The sequence below is a fragment of the Oculina patagonica genome, chromosome 14 (assembly GCF_052425735.1).
Source record: "Oculina patagonica isolate OP01 chromosome 14, crgOcupat, whole genome shotgun sequence".
Classification (NCBI taxonomy): Eukaryota; Metazoa; Cnidaria; class Anthozoa; order Scleractinia; family Oculinidae; genus Oculina; species Oculina patagonica.
The window spans coordinates 4,800,848-4,821,537 of record NC_135771.1 but is presented as its reverse complement, the minus strand read 5'-3'; the positions used below and the strand labels follow the sequence as shown (position 1 = coordinate 4,821,537).

General features: G+C 38.6%; 1 protein-coding gene across 2 annotated transcripts in view; it reads left to right on the top strand.

Moving 5' to 3' along the window:
* Positions 1 to 112: 112 nt before the first annotated feature.
* LOC144638086 (cytoplasmic dynein 1 heavy chain 1-like) overlaps positions 113 to 20,690 on the top strand; it is a 99,726-nt gene continuing 79,148 nt past the window's right edge. For both annotated transcript variants that reach the window (XM_078497213.1, XM_078497212.1), the window contains exons 1-19: positions 113 to 719; positions 1,688 to 1,943; positions 2,628 to 2,814; positions 3,637 to 3,857; positions 4,518 to 4,568; positions 4,659 to 4,828; positions 5,741 to 6,001; positions 6,230 to 6,446; positions 6,966 to 7,052; positions 7,268 to 7,423; positions 7,746 to 7,880; positions 13,611 to 13,745; positions 13,854 to 13,925; positions 14,078 to 14,161; positions 14,762 to 14,941; positions 16,318 to 16,461; positions 17,985 to 18,131; positions 19,328 to 19,572; positions 20,217 to 20,289. In XM_078497213.1, coding sequence (XP_078353339.1) covers positions 190 to 719; positions 1,688 to 1,943; positions 2,628 to 2,814; positions 3,637 to 3,857; positions 4,518 to 4,568; positions 4,659 to 4,828; positions 5,741 to 6,001; positions 6,230 to 6,446; positions 6,966 to 7,052; positions 7,268 to 7,423; positions 7,746 to 7,880; positions 13,611 to 13,745; positions 13,854 to 13,925; positions 14,078 to 14,161; positions 14,762 to 14,941; positions 16,318 to 16,461; positions 17,985 to 18,131; positions 19,328 to 19,572; positions 20,217 to 20,289 — 3,351 coding nt within the window. In that variant the 5' untranslated portion in view covers positions 113 to 189. The remainder of the gene's footprint in view (positions 720 to 1,687; positions 1,944 to 2,627; positions 2,815 to 3,636; positions 3,858 to 4,517; positions 4,569 to 4,658; positions 4,829 to 5,740; positions 6,002 to 6,229; positions 6,447 to 6,965; positions 7,053 to 7,267; positions 7,424 to 7,745; positions 7,881 to 13,610; positions 13,746 to 13,853; positions 13,926 to 14,077; positions 14,162 to 14,761; positions 14,942 to 16,317; positions 16,462 to 17,984; positions 18,132 to 19,327; positions 19,573 to 20,216; positions 20,290 to 20,690) is intronic.

The following is a 20,690-nucleotide window of genomic DNA, read 5'->3' as shown; positions in this document are numbered from 1 at the left end:
ACTGTTAAAAAAGTGAGACGAAAATGGAGGTTCCATTCACCCTTCCCACCCCACCCCTGTCATTCTCATTTATACATAGATCACGTGACACCGATCAACGTGGAAATATAAAAGAAGTCGAAGTCACCGGCGGAGAGTTCTTCGTTAAAACTTCGAGCAAGAAAAGTTTGTGGTTATAATCTGCCTGCCATGGAGGCGGCTTCGGATGGAGGACCTAGTTCTCCAACTACTCCAGAAGCTGCTGTGGTAGATGTGAAAAATTTTACGAATTATCTGCGCCGAATTGTACCGCTTCTTCTCGAAGGCGACCCTGAAGTTCCTCTCGAGCTCGACACATCTCTGAAAGACCCACTTCACGTGGATTACATCAGGAAATTTCTTGCCGATTCTCAAACGCGATGCCTTCTCGTCCAGCGAACACCACTGAAAGACGAAGAAGAAAGCGATGAAACATCGTCGACTGAAAGCGGCGCTGAAAACGAGCGAGAAAAGGCGATTTATTCCATCGATTTAGATGTCCATTACACGGCACCTAAACTTTCGAGCGTAGCGTTTATCAAACGAGGAGCGATAGTTGATGCAGACAAGAAGATCACATCGCAGATTCGTGTGATAAATTTGACCGAAGGTTCGCCTTATGAAACTCTTCATTCCTATATCAGCAACGCCGTGGCGCCTTATTTCAAGTCGTTTGTCAGAAAATCTGGGAAGGCCGACAGGTACTATCAACTTTCATTTTGTCTGAATTTGTTCAGTATTTTTCCATGTGTTTATTGTTGCTTTTTGTACATTTCGAGATACGACTTTTTTTAAAATCAAAGATGTATGAATTTTTTTAGGTTTAATTCATCGTCTTCTGAGCTTGGGTGTGTACAGTGTTTACTTGCTAAAATATGCAAATTTATTTATAATATCTTTCACTGTCACTGTACTTGTGTCTGGCTTAGTACATGTGTAAAATTTATTCGTGTCTGTATTAACAAGCTTACTGGCTCTTTGCAAACGCTGAAAGGTATAAAAATTTAAAATTCTAAGCTTCTGTTTTGCTATAAAGATAATTTGTTAGGGGGAGTGTTGACAAAGCTGTGCTCTTAGAATAAAATTGCAGGGTGCCCAAAGGCCCTTCTGTAAGAAATCTTGGGTGCCCAGCTCTTACAACGCGATGCGCCTTACCGTGGTCACCCAACAAACTTTTTTACAAGTGTAATCTTGTAATACTTAACGTTTTCACTGCGTTTTGTTGATAAATACGATGTAACAAGATCTATTTGATCGTATTTAACTTTGCAAGTAGCCGTGTTTGTCAAACAAATAATAATATTACGAGAGCACACTTGTAAAAAAGTTTGTTGGGTGGCCACGGTAAGGCGCGTCACGCTGTAAAAGCTTTCATGATAGCAAAGTTATACTAGTCACCCAAAGGCAAAAGTAAGTTGCCTGTGGCACCTGGGCTCTGCTGGAGCACAGCTCTGGTTGATCTCTAGTTTTAGTATCAGGATTTAATATTATTAAAATATTTTGCTTGATGATGAGAATATTGAGTATATTAATGAGTTCATTAATATGAACACTCAATGATTTTATAAACAGTCCCTCTGACTCGAGCAACTTTAATCCCCTTTTACCCTACCATATCCACACTCTTAGCAGCTTTCAATTTCACCGTCGTAAAACTTCATTATTGCAGAGATGGCGATAAAATGGTTCCTTCCGTGGAAAAGAAGATTGCAGAGCTGGAAATGGGCTTGCTTCATTTGCAGCAGAACATTGACATCCCTGAGATTTCCCTTGCAATTCATCCAGTGGTGACAGCAATGGTCAAGAAAACCGCAGAAGATGGACGACGGCCTAAAGTACAAGACTTTGGTGATAAAGTTGAGGATTCAACCTTCTTGAATCAGCTTCAGAATGGTGTCAACAGATGGATCAGAGAAATTCAAAAGGTTAGAAATAATTATGTTAAGCGGTGTTCCTGTGTATGAAATCAACTGTAGTTTTGGCTTTAGTTTGATTATTAAGTTCAAATCCGGGATTTCATTGGATTTGGACTATCAATTAAAATACAACCAATGTCTTGTGAGGAAAGGTAAATTGCATTTTAAATGAGATGAAAATCTTGGAGACCACTTTGAAACAATATTAAGATAAGTCTTCTCATTCCCTAAAACAGAGTAAAAAATAGAGTTCCACTGATTTACTGTATCCAATAAAATGTGACAAATATCTAAAAAAGGTCCCTTAAAGTTGGCCAAAATAATCATGCAAACATGTATTTTAAGCACTTTCCTTCTTTCTGGGAGATTTAGTGACCCATACAGAAAGAAGACCAGGAGGTTTGGTCTGTATCTGGGAGACTCGATCCTGGGTAATCTGGGAGATTTGGTATAAATAGTTACGTTACTGCAGGGTTACACACTATCATTAATTCTCCAGTGCCCATTTGTACATTGTACATCTGGGTGGAGAGAGGTACAGTGAGAGTTAAGTGTCTTGCCTAAGAACACAGCAGAAACTATGATCCCAGTTAGGGCTCAAATCCAGACTGTTTAATCCAGAGTCTAGTGCATTAACCTTTAGGCCTTTTAAGGTTAAACTTAATCTTAACATTGTTTACATTTATTTTTTAGGTTACCAAACTAGACCGCGACCCAGCATCTGGCACTGCTTTACAAGAGATCAGCTTCTGGCTAAATCTTGAGCGAGCCTTGCTAAGGATTCAAGACATCAGAGAGAGCCCAGACATTGCTCTCACCCTGGATATCTTAAAACATGGAAAACGTTTTCACGCTACTGTCAGCTTTGACACTGATACAGGTAAATAATAACTATTGTTGTTTGTAAGGCTGCATGTGCAGAGAGATTTTTGTAATGACCAAGCTTACAGCTTGCAAAAATTACCGTTAAGATTCGTGTATAAGCAGCACTCGTAGATAAGCCGCACCCACAACTTTGAAGCTTGATCGGTGATCAGTAAACAACATGGAAAAGTTCACTGAACGTTCGATTTCTAATCATATCAGCTGAGTGTGGATAAAAACATGTTGCTAAATGGAAGTTTAACCTATGCACTGTAGGCAGCTTTGTGGAGGAATATTAATGGAGATTTCATGTCAGCTCAAGTTAAGCTGCTAAAGCGAGGTGCAAATAAATCGTTTGAAACGGCTTCTTTAGGGACCAGACCTTTAACCAAAAGCAATGATCGACAACAGCAGGGTTCAAGATGTAAAATGTTTCTTTACTGAAGGTATTTAGTGCTTTTTCCGACCCCATACTAGACAATTTACACCCCTCAAAAGCAATGGTCTTGTAGATCAGCCACACCCACGATTTTGAGCCCAAAGTTCCATCAAAAAGGAGGAGCTTACACATGAGTTTTTACAATAATGTCTATGTTGTGGTTTAATTTTTTTCTTTGGTTAAAAATTTTTCAAACCAGTTTGATTTTTATTTTTCATTGTCTTATGTTCATTAACATAATCTCAAACAAAGGGAAATAAAAATCAAACTGGTTTGAAAAATTTAAACCAAAGAAAAAATTAAACCACAACATCTACATTGTATGATATTCATGTTTGGTTGCATATTTGCATCCCAGTGGAATTTGATTAACTAAGGTGTCTTCTCTTCTCAAAATAGGTTTGAAACAAGCTTTGGCAACAGTAAATGATTACAATCCACTCATGAAGGATTTTCCTCTGGATGACCTTCTTGCTGCAACAGAACTGGACAAGATCCGTGCCGCACTGAGTGCTACTTTCACTCACCTGAAAAAGATCCGCAGCACCAAGTATCCAATCCAGAGAGCACTGCGTCTTGTGGAAGCCATTTCTCGGGACCTGAGTTCACAGCTTCTGAAAGTATGTTACCAATCAAGTACTGTGTAGTTTGAAGCTTAGTTTTACATTGTAGGTCCACATGTACATGTAATCCAGTAATAATTTCAATACACGTACCATAAATTAAGACTTTTTAAAACCCTTTTTCTTATATGCCTTCCTTATTTTGCTGAATTGTTAAAAAGTGTATTAAGGTTGTTTCTTTCTTATACATGAACAATGTTAACATTATTGTTACTGTTTCCATTTTCCCTTAAGCCTTGAGAAAAAAAATTAATTTTTAACCCTCAAAAGGTCATTTTTTCTCACTTTACCAACCCTCCAAGTTTACTTTTTTCCTTAGTGGCCATTTGGCCACCAACTACTCAAGTTTTGGTCGCCAGTGAAAAATTTTAGTCACCAAATTAAGCTGATGCTTTCAATCATTCCTCTTAATTTTAGTCGCCAGGCTGGCAACCTTGGTTCAAATTTAGTCGCCAGCTCCAAAATTTTAGTCGCCATGGCGACTAAAATGGTCTTAACTTGGAGGGTTGTTTACAAAGTTAGTGTAAAAGTACAGAACAGGTAAGTGAAGGATAAAATCCACTTGCCCAGGCTATCGGACACGCACTTCTTTGCACCCCGCAAAGGGTATAATTATATTGAAGAATTTTTGCATTCTAATTTTATGGTTTTTGTCAGGTTTTGGGAACCAGAAGATTGATGCACATTACTCATGAAGAATTTGAAAAGGTACACAGTATTAAACAGTTCACAACTTTATAATTTTCATTTGTATTTTTCTTTCTTTGGCTAACCTGTTACTGTTTCAACTCATTGCAGATCATGATCGCTTGCTTTGAAGTGTTCACCACGTGGGATGATGAATATGAAAAGCTTCAAACCTTGTTGCGAGACATTGTCAAGAAGAAAAGAGAAGAAAGTCTGAAGATGGTTTGGCGAGTAAATCCAGCTCACAAAAGACTTCAAGCAAGGCTTGACCAGATGAGAAAGTAAGAGGATTATTGCACGCAAAGACTGATGAATTAGATTTTGATTGATCGTTGTTTTGTTGTTCTACCGCCGCTTGCATCTAAGCGTAAACACTTGCCGCCGAAACATGATCTAATTGGGTATCAAACGTGGCATGATTCGATGATCATCAAACGTTGAAGTTTAGCAGATCGTAACAGCAACTTTTGCACTCAAAATGCTTACCATAAACACTGAGTACAGGCGAAACTTTACACCAGAAGGGTTTCAAGTGATCCTGCAAATGCATATCGACGAAGATCAGGATCAATTTGTCAGAAGAAGTCTTCATATCCAATCTTTTGGCCATTTGGAAACCAGAATGTGTTGAACTTTTGCCACAAAAGTTGCCTTTACGGTCTGCCAAACTTCAAAGTTTGATGACGAATAATGCCACGTTTGATACCCAATACCCGATTCCCTCTATAGCACGCCCCTGCAGGGAATCACGGTACGTAGTTGTATTCATCAATCCATGCGCGAGACTCGGCAACGTACATCGTGAAACAAATCCAAGGAAAATGACTTTTGGTCGAGTTATTGCGAGGTTCAAGGAATTTGGATTTCACTGTAAATAAGGACAAAAGTAACATTTCCTCAGCCAATCAGGTGGTTTTGTGAGTTTTCCTTCTTGCCATGCATGTTTTGATTGGTCAGATGTGGTAAATTCAGCTTTGGTTTTTCAACAGTCACAGGAAACCCACTTGGTTGTGTTTCAGTGTCATCTGATTCACAGTTTGCTGATGTGTCCTAGACATGAGTCCTAGCATGACATGAGTGCCACTAGTGCTTGCTTTGAGAGAGTAATTATCATTGCCAACATGCAATATTAATGGTGTTTGCCTGTAATTTACTTACTTGTAGTTGACAAATGACAATGTGTATCGTTTCAGATTCCGTCGGCAGCATGAACAACTACGAGCTGTCATTGTCCGAGTTCTTCAGCCCCCTACTGTCGGCCAAGCATCTCCGCCCAGCCCTGGTGGTCCTCCTAAGACTGTCGAGGATGAGGAGGCCAAGCCTGAAGCCCTGCTGGATCCTGCCGATGCTAATGCCATACAGGAAGTCAACCTTGCATATGAGAATGTTAAGGAAGTTGATGGACTTGATGTGTCGAAGGAGGGCTCTGAGGCATGGGAAGCAGCCATTAAGAGGTTTGATATTGTGATGAATTAAGGAAACCACTGTGAGGTCTCATTGCTGCTAATTACATGTAAATGGCATACAGGCAAGTCCTCGGCTCTGGCAATTACCTGAAGTGTTGAAAGAACCTCAGATAATATTTGGAAGCTGTGTAAACTGTTTTTCTTAACATTACTTGTTCAACATGTCTTGAGTTGATATTCAATGCTATAAAATTTTTGTCTTTTGTTATTGTTTAGGTATGATGAGCGCATTGACAGAGTGGAGACCCGTATCACAGCACGTTTACGAGACCAGCTTGGAACAGCCAAGAATGCCAATGAGATGTTCAGGATCTTCTCCAGGTTCAATGCTCTGTTTGTGCGTCCACACATTCGAGGTGCGATCCGTGAATACCAGACTCAGCTGATCCAAAGGGTGAAGGATGACATTGAGGCACTTCATGACAAGTTTAAGGTATTTCATCCTCCTGAGTTTTTACTGTGAAATTTACTTTGTAGAGGGTCCTGAAGGGGGGTATTAAATCATCCAATTTCCCAGCCCAAATTTTGCTCAAATCCCATTTCCCAGCCTATTGTTTACCCAATTTTTCAAATCCCATTCCCAGTTCTATTGTTTATTTGTTTGTGATTCCCGGTCTCAGTGACCCAAATCCCAATTTCCCAGTGGAAGTTTGCCCAAATCCCACTTCCCATTTTACCTCTTCAGGCCCCTCTGTGTACATGTAGTTGCTGATCAAGTTTATTTTCTCGGCCAATTAGCAAGTACACTGTTCTGCTGTGTATGTGGAGGTTGGGTGTCTGTGACATCCAGCAGCTTCCACTCTTGGCAGCCACCTGCTAAATGGTGTCGCTCCCATGGCTGGCAAATCCTGGAAACCCAGTCACAAGCCCCCATGCAGACATTTATTAGACATTGAAGGTTGTGTTCATTTAGTCAGTTAAAATTAATTTTTGAACTGTGTTGTTTCTGTAGATCCAGTATCCATACAGTAAAGCATGCAAGATGAGTAAAGTTCGAGATTTACCTCCTGTGTCTGGCTCCATCATTTGGGCAAGACAGGTACGTCTATTTTTATTATGGGTAAAGACAAGCTATCTGCTGTGACTCTTTCCTTGGTCAAGCTGCACAACATGGATGTCAGTTGTCCCATTATATTTTGAACCCCAATCTGTACACTCTAGTGTCTTTGGAAGAACTTGAACTTGGAACTTCATGTACATTGTGCTTGTTGGACCACATGGTCACTGTTCTCATATTGTAACTTTCTGTTCCAGATTGACCGCCAGCTATCTGCCTACATGCGGCGTGTGGAAGATGTCCTTGGTAAAGGCTGGGAAAACCATGTTGAGGGACAGAGGCTGAAAGCAGATGGTGACAGCTTCAGACAGAAACTGAACACTCAGGAGCTGTTTGATGACTGGTCAAGAAAGGTCAGTAGCTTTAAGTCCTGCTATTATCATCCAAGGTTTCCTTTTCTCTTATTTAGGGTCACACCTTATCAACCCTCCAAGTTAGGACCATTTAAGTCCCCATGGAGACTAAAATTATGGGACTGGCGACTTAATTAGAACTGAAGTCGCCAGTCTGGCGACTAAAATTGAGAAGAAGGATTTTAAAAAAGCGTGAGCTTAATTTAGTGACCAAAATTTTTCACTGGCCAAATGGCCACTTAGGAAAAAAATAAACATGGAGGCTTGCTTATGAGAAAAACTTGTATTTTTTAGAGTAAAACATCCTTTCTTTCTGTTGTAGGTGCAACAGCGAAATCTTGGAGTTTCTGGACGAATCTTCACCATTGAAAGCACAAGAGCCAGAGGAGGGGGCAGAGGAAATGTGTTGAAACTCAAAGTGAACTTCTTGCCAGAAATCATCACACTCTCCAAAGAGGTATTGATAATAACTATTTTCTTTTCTTTCCACAGAGGAGATCTCCACATGTTTAGATCTCAAATAATTCTGTTTCAAGTAAAAAGAAGAGGAGAGCAACATATTTTTCTAGTTTGTGATTTTATCATCTACATGTAGAAGAAATTTTAGTGACACCTTTCTAGCCATTCCAGAGGAAACAGTAAACATGCATGTAGTTCTAGTTGCTTTAATGTTGCAGAAAATGGTATTAAATGCCAGTGTTGGCAAACCAGTCTTAAGTGGGCGTCCGTGTAAGAACCGACCACTCGATTTTCGGCCCAAAACAGAATTCCTTCAAATTTTCTGTGCAAGACAATTGATCCATATGATAAACAAAAATAGCAATATTTTGGCTTGTAGTGTTATTTGTCAATATTTTTGGCGATGAATGCTGAGAACGGTCAAAAACCGAAAAAATCATCCTGTTTCGAGTCAAATTTAGGCGTCGCGCTCAACGCGCTGAAAAATTACGCTTTAACTCAAATAAAATGAAACCTGTATATCATTTTATTTTATGTCTTGTCTATTTGTCCATGTAAAATATTTGAAATCAAACTTAACAAAAATTAATTATGATTTTTTTAACAGACCCCATAAAGAGCCATCGCAAAAATCACGCAAACATACTGTTGGTTAGAGAGGTTTTTCTCAAAAGTATAACGCGATCTATAGCCCTGGACACTATCCACGATTAGTACTAGGGTTGGTGTACTAGAAACAAGAAAAAAAGTTTTGGGAACTAAGCTTTTCGAATTTTAAGAGTTTTATCAACAAAGCCTATTTTTAACGGTCGTAACGCGCGTCACGCAATTTCATGCTATTGTGTTTCCTATCTTTCCCACATAAAACAGTTGTCCGAGGGAGCAAATATTTTCGAAACTAGCTTTCTGCTCGGAATAAGGCATGGACAATCCTACATTTATCAAATATCGCCCTTAAAATAAGAATTAAGAAGGTTAAATCATAGCGGCTCCGGTGTGAGTTGTCTTTAGTTTCACCGGAAAGCTTCGAAAAAGACGTTTCCGTGATTTGGATATCATAAGGAATAAACTATGAAAAAACCTTTCGCGCAACATTTTGACAACGAGATTTTTAACAACGAGAAGTTTTATTCATAGTATAAAGTGCCTTAAAAAATTATGTACGGCGAATTTACATCGACTTACTACGGCGAAAATCTTTGCAGGGAATGTAGATTTCAATCGGCTAACACGCTGGAATGTAAATGTTATTTTTAGGATGTCACGTACATTAATATTTTGCCCTCCCTTCATACTTCATTTCGTAAATTGTTACGTTAGCAAAGCAAAACGACTTCTATCATTGGTTTCGACTTTTGAAAATAGCCCATATGCCGTCATCAAATACTTCTCAGTCTTCGCTGAATTCAATTTATGCAAATTTGTAGCAGGTTTACAAGTCGCGGCGTAACAAAACAAAGTTGATTTCAATTCTGGTAAAATTGACCCTCCAAAAAAGAAAAAAAAAGAATTGGGTGTCTAGTTTCTTTCTCTCTGCTTCCACTTTTATTATATCGTTGGAGATCTAGAATGGAAAAAGAAGGGAAGTAAGGGACCAGTCAATGCAATCGAAACATTACTCAAGCGTTGTTGTAACAACTGGCGAAGCTTAAATCTATAACAGTCAACTGTGCAGCGATTTCTACCCAGCCGATTTCGTTGAAACTTGCTCAAATGAATTTTTGGATAATTTTAACTTATTGACAGTTATAAAAAGCTATCTTTGCGTTTAGAAAAATAGTATAAATAATAAAAATAGAGTAATTTAAATATGGTGATATTTCCTGTTCATTTATTTCGTTTATTTTATAGTTCTAGTTTGTCATTACGACTACCAAAAAATAACAAAAATCGGTTTAGCTTTCCATGCCCAAAATTCGATTTTTAAAATAGCACCTCCGCTCCTGGAAATACCGGCGGGCACCCTTAATAGACTCCAATTTGGGGAGGGTCACAATTTTTGGTTCCAGTTTGGGGGAGGGTCATAATTAATAAATTATAATAAATTTATTTATTATTCGGTCCTTAAAGTGGATAGTATAACTAATTTAACTCAGCAACAAAAAAGGACGACTTTAATCCTTTTCTACATTAGCAGTAATACAGGGCTTTAAACTATTTTTATTTTCTCGGTTCACAGAAAACTATTAAACGTTTGAACAACAGCCAAACGCATCCGGGAATTGAATAGATAGCATTTGAACGTTTTTTCCTATTGGCGACAGTCACATTCTTCCAAGAATGAGGACAAGTTCACTACTAGATTTTTTTCCGATCTCGTGAACCAAAGGGAATCTCAAAATATCTAAAAATCTCCTTCAGCATAACTACACTGAAACTGTCAAGGCTCTCGTCTCGTGCCAGGTCACACAGGCAGTAAGAATCATAGCAGATTGGATGCCTGGGACTGAGTTCAGTGGCGACGCTCTCTAGCACTTCACACCTTTCTTCCTCTTCCTCCTTTGCGTACACATCCTCCATCTGTAACTCTTGGTTCCCCTGCTTTCTTCGTGTGGCCGCTAGTCTCGAAAAAACCCTGTACTTGACTTTTCGTTAGCCAGTCTTTTCTGTTAAATATCCGCAAACCATCTGGTCTTCTTGCTGTTCTCATGTCTGCAGTCACTTTTCCGGGATCTGCCTTGTTGCCGGTTCTCTCTCCAAGGTCGAATTTCCTCGTTAGGTATTGTTTAACGTCATCAGGAAATCGCACACCTTGATTTCGCGCCTTGTGTAGAGCCCAGCCAAGCTGTAAGTCACTGCAAAAACTAGAAGCTTGATATTCAAATTCGTCTCCTCGCTCATCACAATGTGCTACCGGTGCCCTGCTACTTCCCTCGTTGTTGTCAACATTAAGGAATTTCTCGGCCCAGTCTCTTCTGAGTTTGTCATACTCCGTTTCGGACCCTCCGCGCATTTTCGGCGTGTTTCTTTCTGCATGTTGTGCAGATGGCTAGCAACAAAAAGTAAGTGTTACTCGCCCTAGAAAACTGTCAACCATCCCTGCAAAAAAGCCCTGGGATCTGCTCTCCCTTGTGAATACTACATGATGTTACTTCACACCCTCTTTCTAATGACGGTTGGTAGTTGTTCTTTGTTGTCTCCGGGGTGCTACCCAAAAAGGTGTTATACAGGGAGGCTCTGCCTAGATGTCCAACCCCTTACCTTTTCTATATACCATTTTCACGGAAAAGGTACCCCTTTCATATACCTAAATGACATGAGGTAAAGGTACCTAAAACATGAAGTCTTATTGCCTTAATAAATTAAAATGATTCAGCTATAATGTGTGTCTGTTCGAAATGGATATATATTTTTTTATTAAAGGCCCTTTTGCATTCCTTATGACAGATTTCCCTACCCTTTTATACACTTGATGGGAGGCACGTTAACCAAACGGTTATCGCGCTAGACTCGGTCCGGGTTCGAGTCCTGGCCGGGTTCAATATGTCGTGTTCTTGGGCAAGACTGGGGGTAACCCTGCGATGGGAATACTCCTAGTCGCTTTATGCTACGGAAACGTGACTCGCCACTAGGCTCGTATACATGCTTTACCTTTTTATATACTTAAACTTGCAAAATTCTGCCCATTAATATACCTAAACCATACAAATGGGCAGAACCTCCACGTATAGTAATCCCCCCCCCCCCCCTCCCCCACAATCGCCTTCAACCAACCCTGACCCCTGTGTTCGCAGCAAACTTGAAAGAGTAATTTATTTAGTCACGGTTAAAAACATCAGGTGTTGCAAGCTATGTCACTAAGAATAAATTATTTAAGTCGCATTCAAATTACTTTATAATAAAATTTTATCCTGTGTTTGAGCCGGTTTCAGGTAAGCTAACAGAACGCGTCCAGAGAACAGTTGTCACCATGCAACAATAGTAATGACCTAGCATTTCATATTTACGAAAGTGAAATCTGTTTCAGCCTAGGGCTTAACAATGTAAACAATTTTTAGCGATTAAGAACAATCTTTAACGATAAAACTTACGGGAACCAACGGGTGCAGCTTCTCCAAAAGGTTTTTAATTTCCCTGGCCAGCTTGAAATTTATAACATGAGTTCCTGTTACCGCCGATTTCTTTCCATGATGTCTTGGATACTGGCAGGTCTTCGGAGCTTGCCAGTACTTTCCTAAGGTAAAACGATGGGCTGGAAAAACCATCATATTCTTTATCTGACTGTTCTTCCGTGAGTTCTAAAAGACCTGCCCTTGCCAGTATTAGATCCCTTTCACATGAATTTTCTCTTAACAGGTGGTGATTTGCTAGATGCAAACTAATATCGCCGTCACAATCATTTAGGGCTATACAATCTGTATGTCCACGACTACTTCCGCACTTACCACCTAAAATTGCTGAGAAGGAACAAAATCCTGCCATTTCAAAGAACGAAACAACACGAAACGCAAAGAGCAAAACTATTCCTGCCGTAATGTAAGCACGCACAACATCAATTGTCACAAATTTGCATAAGTCAGTTAAATTTAGCACAAGGGCAGTGCAAAAAAAAGTGAAGAAAATAAAAATTAAAGGAAAAGTTTGTAGCCTATTCACAAAATTGAAAAACAAATGATATAAGTAAAACAAGAAATAGTTTTAGCAGCAAGCATTTGTCACACGGGTTGAAATTAACCTACTAAAAATAACTTTCATTGACATTCCCGCGTGCATCAAAGCCGACTGAAACAGACATTTTCTGAGAAATTCGCTTTGGCCTATTTTCATTCGTGTTGCATTTTCTCTGGGCGTTCACTTTAATAATACAATGATAATAATTTCTAGCTGTTAAATGTGCTTAATATGTTAAATTATTAAGGGTTTCTTTCGTAGTTCATTCCCTATTTATGACAACCGAATCACGGAAACCGCTTTCCGAAGCTTTTTGCACAGTTAAAGACGGAACTAAAGACAACTCATACCGGAGCCGCTCATGATTTAACCTTCTTAATTCTTATTTTTGGGGCGATATTTGATAAATTTAGGATTGTAAAATATTTGCTCCCTCGGACAACTGTTTTATGTGGGAAAGATAGGAAACACAATAGTAAGAAATTGCGTGACGCGCGTTACGACCATTAAAAATAGGCTTTGTTGATAGAACTCCTAAAATTCAAAAAGCTTAGTGCCCAAAACTTTTTTTCTTGTTTCTAGTACACCAACCCTAGTACTAATCGTGGATAGTGTCCAGGGCTCTAGATCGCGTTAAACTTTTGAGAAAAACCTCTCTAACCAACAGTATGTTTGCGTGATTTTTGCGATGGCTCTTTATGGGGTGTTTTAAAAAAATCATAATTAATTTTTGTTAAGTCCGATTTCAAATATTTTACCATGCACTAATAGACAAGACATAAAATAAAATGATATACAGGTTTCATTTTATTTGAGTTAAAGCGTAATTTTTCAGCGCGTTGAGCGCGACGCCTAAATTGGACTCGAAACAGGAGGATTGTTTCGGTTTTTGACCGTTCTCAGCAATCATCGCCAAAAATATTGACAAATAACACTACAAGCCAAAATATTGCTATTTTTGTTTATCATATGGATCAATTGTCTTGCACAGAAAATTTGAAGGAATTCTGTTTTGGGCCGAAAATCGAGTGGTCGGTTCTTACATGGACGCTCACTTAAATGAACCTTTAAAACTTTATTGGAACCAATTCAATCATCTTTTGCCTTTAATTCTCAGGTCCGTAACCTTAAGTGGTTGGGTTTCCGAGTTCCACTGGCAATTGTAAACAAGGCACATCAAGCAAACCAGCTTTACCCATTTGCCATCTCACTTATAGAAAGTGTGCAAACTTATGAGAGAACATGTGAAAAGGTAATTGAACATTGCAATCACCAGACCACTTGATTTATATTTACATAGTATGCAATTGTGTAGTATATGTAAAATACTCGACATTTCTTTGATTTGTTTTTTTCCAAGGTTGAAGAGAAGAGCTCAATCTCACCTCTTGTAGCTGGCTTGCGAAAAGATGTACAGGCTCTGATAACAGAAGTAAGTACTTTAAGAATATGGAACAAAGTTATTTCGGTTTGCCTTTGTTGACCTATCCTAATTTAGTGTATCCTTCAAGTTAACAGTGTCCATGCAATGTTGTCATCAATTGTCTGCACTTCTTGTTTTGTTTTGTTGTTTTTTTCTCGCAGGGTATGGTTCTTGTCTGGGAGTCGTACAAGCTGGATCCATATGTGCAGAAATTAGCTGAGGCTGTGTTCAACTTCCAAGAAAAGGTAAAAAACTTGATCCTCTACAAAGACACTGTGTTGCATGCATGTGATTTTGTAATCAGTTTTTGTTTTCTTTTTTAGTCTGAAATTAAGAAATTGAAATGGCTACCTTTTTATGACGAAATTAATGTAATCAAGTTATGCTTAGTGTTTAAATGCCTTAATGGCCAATGCCCCGAGTATTTGTCCAATACACTGACAAGGGTTAGTGATATTTCAACGAGACAGTCGAGGCATGGAAGCATAACCCTGAGATGCCCGAAGTGAAAGAGTGGAATAAGCTCCCTATTAACATTAGATCTAGTCAGAATGTTAAGCTTTTTAAAAAAGGAATCATACGTAGGTCTCAACCATTTCTCTATTTCTTAAGTTAAACTCTATTTTAGTACTTTGTTTTTAGTCATTTTAATTGTATAATATAATGAGGGCCACTAGTTTCTCAGTTTTTAACTGTAAAGTGTTTTTACCCTCGTTAAATAAAGTTATTATTATTATTATTATAAGCTTGGAATATTTTCCTATTTTTCCATCCTGTAGATAAGCTACTAGGCCTAACTTTTTTTTTATTATGTGACTTTTTTAACCTGTAAATTTATTTTCCAGGTTGATGACCTGCTAAGCAGTGTTGAGAAGATTGACATTGAAGTGCGTTCCCTTGAGACTTGTGCCTACAACAGTCACACATTCAGGGATGTTCTGGGTAAAGTTCAGCGAGCTGTGGATGAGTTGAACCTCCATTCCTACTCCAATCTTCCTCAGTGGGTTGCGACACTTGATACTCAGGTAAAAATACGATTACTGTTTCTTGTGAGGTTATTATGATTCAAATTATTGAATAAATTACTTTATTTAAGTGTCAACAAATCTACATTTAGCACTGCTGTACTAATTGATGACAATTTTAAATAAACAAACAAAACATCTTTACAAATACAGTCGAATCCCGTTAACTCGAACCTTCAAGGGAAATCGAAAAAGGTTTGAGATATCGGGAGTTAGAGTTATCAAGGTAAAATTAGTAAGAAAGTGACCTGAAGGGGAATCGAAAAAAGTTCTAGTTAGCGGGAGTTCGAGTTACCAGGGTTGGAAATTAGTGCTCGCCCACTCGCCCAGGCGAGTGTGAAAACTGTCGGGCGAGTACAAATCACGGATCACTCGCCCGGTTTGGCAAGTACGATTTTCATATCCAGTATTACTAGTATTAAATTTTTCAAAAAACTTCGAATTTATCCACACAGTGACACTGTCCACAAGCCTACCAACATTTTGAAATCTCCAACAAAGCTGCGTTCGAGTTCGTAAACAGACAAAAATGGCTTCCTTTTAGTGATTGTTACATGATGGACTGGACATACCTTTACAAAGTAATACCTCTGGACATAAACACACTAATTCGTCTACCGAGCCCCGAAATGCAGCAAGATCGTTATTTCCCAATTTTCTTGACTCTTTTTCTGCACAATTTCGACACTTTACATTTGGGAAGACGTTTCAAATTAAATACTGCGTTTCAACTTTTGAAGTAAACGTACTCATGGTTTATTAAGGAGTAACGTCTATTTTTGGCGATTTTCATTGAAAAAATAGATTGCAGTCTGTATCGCGATTGACCACTAACGATGGCACGATGAGTATCGAACGTGATTTAAAATTTAATATATAATTATATTTCAACTTTTTGTGGGGGGTGAGGGGCTAAATTTTCCTTTCTTAAATGGAGGAAACTGGGCGAGTGAAAATTGATCTGGGCGAGTGCAATTTGAAGGTCACTCGCCCAGATGGCGAGTGCTCCGAAATTTTAGTTTCCAACCCTGAGTTACTGAGGGTTTGAGTTATCGGGATTCAGCTGTAGAAGAGAAACTTGCTAAAAATCCCAATTGGCAGGTGACTGACCAGTCAGCTATCTACAAAGGGGGGTTGAGTTGAATTCAGGATCATCATCTGTCTTTTTAGCACCAGGCAAGGCATAAGGCCCTTAGAAGTTGAATTTAGGAGCACCAAACACAAATCAATCTAGTGGAAGGGAGGAGGATTTAAACCCAGGACCTCCATGTTACAAGTCCAGTGCCCTAACCACAAGGCCATGCCACACTGCCTCCTGTTGTTATTGTCGCGAGATTAGTTTATTATAATAATTATCTTTGGAACATTGGTTATAGGTTGAGAAGTTCTTGTCAGGTCGTCTGGAGGCTGGTCTGAAGAGCTGGACTGAATGTCTCAAAGGAAGCAAAACATCCAAACACTTGGATGATACAGACACATCCATGATGGCACACAAGCCAGGAGGAGATCCTGATATACAGGTTGAATATGGGTTTTATTTATTTTCTGAAAATATCTGCCTTTTTTTCTATGTTTGCAAAGTTTAGATTTTAAAATGTCAGGTTGCCCTAGTTAAAGCTTCAGATAACTTTACAAGTTACTGTTTTGCTTGTACAAGAGCCTTTAATGTTTTGAAAACATGTTTAACATTATCTGTAGTAACTGTGTGGGTTGTGCGGCAATAAAGTAAAAACTGTTGCCTGTACAAGTTATGATCCTAAGTTGTGCAGCAGTCACTTAGTTGTGGGTATTTTGCCAAGAAACCAGTTTTACTTTGTTTCTTTTTAAATGTCAACATCAATGTAAATTATGAGGAAAATCCTTTTCATTCAATCTGTTACTTATAGAAGTAAGCTATTTCTTCCAAAATAACCCTCATTGTGATTCTTACAAGTTGGTTACATGAAAAAAGAATCCTAGCCTTTACATGTTTAATTTTTTGTTGGTCTTACAGTAGCTTTTGTCTTTGCCTTCTTTCAACCTTCCCTATATTTTGCAAGTGAGATATCTATTTTAAAATGCCCTGTAATACCGTAAAGTTCCGTGTATAAGCCGCACCTTTTCCCTCTAAATTCAAGTCAAAAATCGGGGGTGCGGCTTATCTACGGAAACATCTCTGGTTGGAGTTCACAAAGGCCTAATTAATATTCATACAAAACTTCTCAAGACGTTATTGAATAAACATATAACAACCTGAAAACTTTGTTGTTGTTCACTACCTTTTAGTTCCTCTGCAAAGCTGTTTGCAGTAAGCCTGCCAGTCACTTCGAAGCATGTCTTTCCGCCGCGTGCGAGAAGGCACCAAGATAAACGCAAATACTCACAAGGCAAATGACCGACCGCTTCGGTTTTTTATTGACCTTCACAGCAAATACATCTGCTGGATTAACAAACTCTTATTCTGCATGAAGTTTTTATCCTGTTGCGGGTAGCAGTTTCCAAGAATCTTGAAATAAAAACGTGGCTTCTTCCGAAGAAAATGCCGCCATGTTTGTTTTTAATGCCCAGACTCCTCTCTACAATTCAGAGCTTGGCTACTAAGCATTCATCATTCGCGAACGATTCGAACGAATTACAAGTGTTTCAGGAGTGTTTAGAAGTGATAATCTCGAAAAAATGATATCAAGAGGGCATCCAAGTTTAAGATATTGTGAACTCAAACTAAAAAGGAGGTATGACAAGTGAAATTTAGCTTTCGTAAGACTTAATTTATATTAAACATTGCAACAACCACCGTGTCAGTGTCTCGAAACTGTACTTGATTGTTAATTTACCAATAGAACTTCACTTGAACTTCAAACTTTATGGTCTGTATATTTTTTTTCCAAAATTTGAGCTTCCAAATCGGGGGTGCGGCTTATCTACGGGTGCGGCTTATACACGGAACTTTACGGTACATGTAATAATAATGTATGCATCATGACTTTCTCTTGAGCACTATGCGTAAAAAAGAGGTACTGCATGTGTTAAGTGATTTTCTTTTCACTAAATTTTGTGTTTTCAGGTTCTAAGACATGAGATTCTGATTCAGAATCAAGTGCTGTTTATACAGCCTCCTGTGGAAAGAGTACGAGAACACTTGATCGCTGAGTTACACATCTGGATTGGTATCATCACTCTTTTGCCTCGAATCCAGAGCTCTCGATATCAGGTTGGTATGAGGGTTTTTCCATCCTCATACATGAACAGGTGTAACTGAACATCATGTCTTTACCACTTGCTTTCCTGCCTTTGTTTCTTGCTTGTTTTACACATGTTTCACACTTGTTTGACACATGATTTACACTTGTTTCACACGTGTTTTACACTTGTTTTACGTGTTGTACACTTGTTTTATGTGTTTTACACTTGTTTCTCACTTGTTTCATAATAATTTATTTATAGACTGACGTGTTTTACACTTGTTTCACACCTGTTTCATAATAATTTATTTATAGACGTGTTTTACACTTGTTTTACACTTGTTTCATAATATTTATAGACGTGTTTTACACTTGTTTTACACATGTTTTACACTTGTTTTACACGTGATTTACACTTGTTTTACACTTGTTTCACACTTGTTTCACACGTGTTTTACACTTGTTTCACACTTGTTTCACACCTTTTACACTTGTTTCACACTTGTTTCACACTTGTTTTACACTTGTTTCGCACGTGTTTTACACCTTTTACACTTGTTTTACACTTGTTTCACACTTGTTTTACACATGTTTTACACTTGTTTCACACCTTTTACACTTGTTTTACACTTGTTTTACACTTGTTTTACACTTGTTTCACACTTGTTTTACACATGTTTTACACTTGTTTCACACCTTTTACACTTGTTTTACACTTGTTTTACACTTGTTTTACACTTGTTTCACACTTGTTTTACACTTGTTTCACACGTGTTTTACACCTGTTTTACACCTTTTACACTTGTTTTACACTTGTTTCACACTTGTTTTACACATGTTTTACACTTGTTTCACACTTGTTTCACACATGTTTTACACTTGTTTTACACTTGTTTCACACTTGTTTAACACATGTTTTACACTTGTTTTACACATGTTCCACACATGTTTTACACATGTTTTTCACTTGTTTTACACATGTTTTTCACTTGTTTTACACATGTTTTACATTTGTTTTACACTTGTTTTACACATGTTTTACACTTGTTTTACACATGTTTCACACTTGTTTTACACTTGTTTTACACTTGTTTCACACTTGTTTTACACATGTTTCACACTTGTTTTACACTTGTTTTACACATGCGCAGTTTTAAGCTCTAAGAGCTTCTTGCAAGCAGAAGGATCAAAATTTTGATCTATATGTCATGTTGCACCATTGTAGGTTGGCCTAGAGCGTGACGAGCTTGAGGCTGACACCCTTTATCGCAGCCTCCTGGGAAAGCTCCCTGAAGGCCCAGTGTACCTGCAGGCAGCTTATGCCGCAATTGAAGAGAAAGTGAAAGCAATGGAAGAGTATGTGCAGGTGTGGCTGCAGTACCAGTCTCTCTGGGACATGGACATGAGCATAATTTACAACAGACTGGGAGAGAGCATGGAGAAATGGATGGTGTTACTCAAAGACATCAAGTAAGACCAGTTTGTTCTTAGGATAAACCCACGGATGTAGCAAAGAAAGCACTAAGCCCGTTCATCAACAAGCCCAGCTGGCTTTTCTGGCCTTAATTTTGGCAGCTCTAAAAGTTTTCCTAAGCCTTTGTTATGCAAATGGGGACCTTTTAAGACTAATGAACATTTTTAGACTTAAACCATGACCATTTAGTTGAGAGCTAGTATTAGTAGCGCTTTCCTATGATGTTGTTCATTTTTTAATCTTCCCCAGTGAAATAGTTGAGACAATTGGACAAATTCGCACTTTTTTTTATTAATGCTCACAACAATACAATACAAACAAAGGAACAGAAAAGTTTACAAGGGTCAAATTTGCACTTTGTTGCTCTGGCTTTTCTGGGATTTCAAAATGTTTTAAAGTAGGTGCCAGCAACTGGTAGAGTAGGTGGCTGTGACAATGCTGAGCTTGTTTGTCATAAGCTGATTGCTATAACCAGCGTAACCAGCGACATTTAGCATATAATCAAGTAGCCGGTGGAACTCTGGTGGTCGCGGGCTTGTTTTGAAAACCCTGGTTTCCTTCCTTTTGACTAAGTTATTCAAACAGTTTTACAGTCTTGAAACATTCCCAATAATGCTTTGTATTTTGTTTTGTTTCATAGGCGGGCACGTGTAACCTTTGACACTTCAGAGACACGGAAAGTTTTTGGGCCTGTTGTTGTTGACTACCACCAGGTATAAACTTCAGTTGTATGTTTTTGACAAGTGTTATTTTAAAGTTAACGAAACTACAATAAATCTGCTTGGAGAAGGTGCCTATGAAAGTAGGTGGTAGTTCCAGGTGAAACGTGAGTCTTGAGCAGGGCAGGCACGTATCCTCAACAACCCTGAGAGTGGCAACAGCCACCAGGCACCATCACACTGAAAAGATCAGTGGATATCAGAAAAGATCAGTGGAGGGTGAGGGAGTAAACTGCAGCACAAAAGCACGTCTTAGGGCTCAAAACAATGGCACGACCTAACACAGCTGAAATGCACAATATGTAATCTCTGTGAAAACCTATATGTCACTTTGAAGCACATGGTCCCACGATCATTGCTGAGCAGCATTAGCTCAAATTTAGCCACATATAAGA